This window comes from Eufriesea mexicana, unplaced genomic scaffold, assembly GCF_001483705.2.
Source record: "Eufriesea mexicana isolate 0111107269 unplaced genomic scaffold, ASM148370v2 scaffold1723, whole genome shotgun sequence".
Taxonomy (NCBI): domain Eukaryota; kingdom Metazoa; phylum Arthropoda; class Insecta; order Hymenoptera; family Apidae; genus Eufriesea; species Eufriesea mexicana.
In genome coordinates this window covers 33326-37489 of record NW_016909858.1, presented here as the reverse complement: position 1 = coordinate 37489, position 4164 = coordinate 33326, and the positions used below count along the sequence as shown (strand labels likewise).

The 4164-nt window shown below is 47.2% G+C and overlaps 1 protein-coding gene across 1 annotated transcript in view; it reads right to left on the bottom strand.

Annotated features, from left to right (window-relative positions):
• Positions 1 to 56: 56 nt before the first annotated feature.
• LOC108548613 (signal-induced proliferation-associated 1-like protein 2) overlaps positions 57 to 4164 on the bottom strand; it is a 10507-nt gene continuing 6399 nt past the window's right edge. Inside the window, exons 9-13 of the mRNA XM_017901639.1 lie at positions 3812 to 4046; positions 3344 to 3718; positions 2964 to 3233; positions 1369 to 2880; positions 57 to 1247 (exon numbers count right to left, since the gene is read on the bottom strand). Of these exons, the coding sequence (XP_017757128.1) occupies positions 1046 to 1247; positions 1369 to 2880; positions 2964 to 3233; positions 3344 to 3718; positions 3812 to 4046 (2594 nt within the window). The 3' untranslated portion in view covers positions 57 to 1045. The remainder of the gene's footprint in view (positions 1248 to 1368; positions 2881 to 2963; positions 3234 to 3343; positions 3719 to 3811; positions 4047 to 4164) is intronic.

Here is a 4164-nt window from a genome sequence, read left to right as displayed (position 1 = left end):
AAAGAGTGTAATCACAGCTATTGTTAACCGATACGGAACAGTGAGTTTTCAGGCATCATGGAAATGTCTTGTTTTTTTTTTTTCTGTGAATTACAATAAACTATTTTATTCTACGTGTCGCGGTGTTACTGTAACGTCTCATTGCCATTCTTTCCTCGAGATTTCCCGACCAACCGATTTCCATTTCTCGCACGAGCGTCCTCGCATAAAAAAATAAACCACTCCCTCTCAAAGAGATGTACATTTTTGTTTATTATCGATTAATTTCATCGCTTTACAAATTATCATTCGTCTACGGCTGTCTGTCTTTGCATAGTTCTGCGAAGAAAACGGCTTGCACGAGGAAGAAACGCGCGAGCCTCGCCCGAACGATTCCGCTCGACATAAACGATCGGCATCGCGTTGCGTGAACGCGGAATGTTTAAATTTGCAGACACGCGCAAAAACGATCCCTTAATGTCTCGCTTAACGATGCTTTTCACGGTGATACAAAAGAGTACGTAATAAATTACGAATGAGTTATAATGACTCTTAAACAACTAGCAATATTTGGTCGTTTCGAAGTAAGACGTAATCGTGATCAACGTGCATCGCGAACGAAGCAACGTTTCACCGAGTCAATGCGGTAATACCGAAGAACCTAATAGATAGGTCTATGCGCTAGCTCTTAGACGTTTGATCGATGCAGTGAATTCGATGGAGCGCAACACGATGGTAACTTACACTGTACCGTTACAACTATTTAAAGTAGAATCTATTGTACAAAATACCGAGAAGGATGCTCGCAATATCGTGAACGATAAAAGAAAAAGAAGAGTGACCGCGTACAATCGCCTTCGATTGCCTCTGATTCGCGCCTTAATCGCTAAAGATACGCACATTCGACATCCGAGAAAACGCGAAACTAATACTGCTCTTACAAAATGATGAACGTGATTTTAACACGTTCTTAAAGAGAACGACGAGGAAAGAAGAAGAAAGATACGTATAATTGGAACGATTGTCTTGGAATCGATGATCGTCGAGTCGTATAATTTCGACAAATTCACTGGTAATCTATCGTTTGAAAGAACCATTCCGTGAAACGTCGAAGCTGTTGAGCAGCCGCGTGACTTTCATCCTGTAGGCGTCGGTTTTCGTCTCGCAAACGACGTACCTCGTCTTCCAGAGAAAGCCTTCGACGCGTCTCTCTGGCTACTCTCAGTTCGAGAGAGGACAAATGGGTCTGCAAATCCGACACGGAATTTCTGAAACAGAGAATAAATGAAGTATGCGAAAGAAAAAAAAAAAAGAAAAAAAAGAAAAAAAAGAAAAAAAAGAAAAAAGAAAAAAGAAACAATCGGCGAGAAAGCAGTAATGAAGAATTACCTCTCTTCCTTGGATAACTTGTTTTCGCTCGGCGCAGGACTGGACGCTGTGCTCGCGTTCGAAATGACGGTAGCTGGCCTAGCCATCGTCAGAATAACCTCGGATCCGCTATTTCCGTTTTCTTGTCCGTTGGTCGGTAGTACGGTCAGCGCGTTGTTACCGCTGTTACCGCATAGATTCTCTCTCGATCTACACCTGTTCTGAATCTCGAGCATGTTGTTGTTCATCTTGTTGGAATTTTGATTGGCGATCAGCACGTTTCCGGTCACGTTGTTATTGGTTATCTGCTCGTCGTCGACGATATAGTCGGGATTGATCAGCTTCATGAGATCCTCTTGAAGCGTGCTCGAAGTTAAATTCGCCGAATTCCTGTGAGAATTTCTCATACCCGCTTTCGGCCTGGGACTCTGATTTCTCGAGCCGCCACTCGAAGGCGTTAGATTTCCGCCCCGATGTTTGTTCGTTCTTCTCAGTCGAGGTGACACGCTACCAGATCCGTTCGATAATTCATCCTCGCTCGGTAGAGTGGCCATATCCGGACAGTTGACATCGGTAATTCGCATTTCCGGTGGAAGGCTCGCGGTAAAGTCCTTGGTCTGACGATACTCCACGTTTATCTTGTGAGGCACGGGTCTCTCGGTAATAGTAGTTTTCAAACAGGTAACCTTCTCCCCGACTTTGAATTCGTGCGGTAGCTCGTATCTGATCGATTCCCGATTTTGCTCCACGCTATCTCCGCCAGCGTGTTTTCTTTCGTTGACACCGGCTCCGCTGTTGTGTTGACACTCGATCTCGTACTTGGCGATATCCATGTCGTACTTGCTGCTTCGCCTCTCGTACATATCCTCGGGATACTCGTAGTTGATGGTCGCCGTTCTCTTATCGTGGCCTCTTACCGCGTCTTGCTCGACGTACTTGCACGGCGTTCGATCCGACACCTTTTCCTCCTGCGCGTCGTACTTTGAATTTCTCTCCGACTTACCGTCATGCTCGTATTCGTTGCATCTACCGAGATTGTTATTGCTGCCGGACTTTGGAAGGCTGTAAGAGGCGTTTTGCGCCAAAGGCAAAGAGTTGGACGCGCTCAACTTTTGGTGATTGACGTAATGTATATCGTTCTTCTGAAGCTCCCTCTGAGACGCATATATATTTTCTTGCTTGATCTCGTACTTTTCCTTCTGAAGCTTCACGTAATTGGAGGAAACGTGATCCTGGGCACGGTGAGCGTTGTCCAGTTGCCTCTGATAACTCTCGTGCCTAGCGTTGTCTTGCATGGTTTTCGACGTCGCGTAATTGCCATCCTTGGCTGCGTAATGATCGTGACCGTGATGCTTGGAATTGTCCGAAAACTGTTTGCTGCTCGCATAATGGGATTCTTTGTCTTTCTTCTGCGAAGAAGATTTCTGAGCGATCATCTGGAACGATTGCCTGGCTGGAAGCGGTGGTGGAGGAGTGCCACCATTGGTACGATACCCGGTGTTCTCTTGGTCTTGCGGTTCCAAAAGTTCGTACCTAAAGAGTGGGAAAAAGAGCAGAGCTTTAGAAATAGTTGGAGGTAATGGAGGTTCGCGAGGTTGGAACGTTGTCATCCTCACCAACGATCGTCGTTGCTGCTATGCCCGCTACTACTGCTGGTCATCGTGCCCTCCATGGGAAAGCGTGGATCGTTGTTGAACGACCTAGAACTAGATCCCGTTCCGTAGCCGGAACTGTTGCTCGATCGCGGTGGACTAAAGGATCGCTCGTATCGCCTCTGATGAGACATGGCTGTCTGTTGAGTCGGCGTGTTGTCGGGGCTCGTTACGTTCTCGTAATCGCCTTCGTAGTTGCTCGACAAATACTGGCAATTCTGTAGCGTGCAGCCTCTGTTTCGTTACGAAAGAGATAGATTGAACGACGAGGAATCGGAATGGGTAAAACGACGATCGGATCGAAAAATGGTAGAAGGAAAATGGAGAAGAACCGGCCGAGATACCTTCTGGGAATACCGTCGTTGCTCGGCGGTATGACGGTGACGGTGACCTGAGCGCTGGTTTTCAACAAGTCGACCATCTGATCGTGACTCAAAGTGGACACGGCCACTTTGCAAATCTCGACGAGTCGGGATCCTTGTCTGAGTCCCGCTTGCCAAGAAAGTCCCATGCTTTCCACTTGCGTTACCACTCCGTCCGGCTGTACGTGAAAACCCAATTGTCCCAGGCTATTTCTCTTCAAGGAAAGTTCGGTGGCTGGAGCACCTGGAGTTACGGCACGTAGACGAGCCACGATTTCCATCAATTCGTCCCTTTCCCCGTAATCGCCGCGCACGTGGATCGTAATGCATTCTCCTTGATGATAGTACAGCCTCAAGCTGTAAAACGGCGAAGGAGAATTAGAACGGGTGTAGAATGTCGCGTATACGTTTCGTACGATGGATCGTTGGAGTGGGAAGAAAAGTAAAAACCTGTTGGTTTGAGCGTGCCATCCGAGTACGCTTACGCACGGAGCGACGAACACGATCTGTCTGGAGTGTTCCTCGATCAGGACAATCGTATCTATGCTGATTCCGAGATAACAATCCGTATTCTGATTGCTATCCTCTAGTATCACCTGCCAGCATATAGCGCCACGTTGCAAAGCGTCGCAAGACAATCTCGGTCGAACGGCTGTTTTCTTCTTGCTGCTGAACGACAGCATAGCTGTACGAAAACATAAGTCGTGGATTGTTCGTTCGAAAGGACTACGAGGTCGAGGTGTAGGTCTGGGTGATGGTCTAGGTGGAGGTGGAGGTCGAGACGGAGATAAAGATGGAAAGGA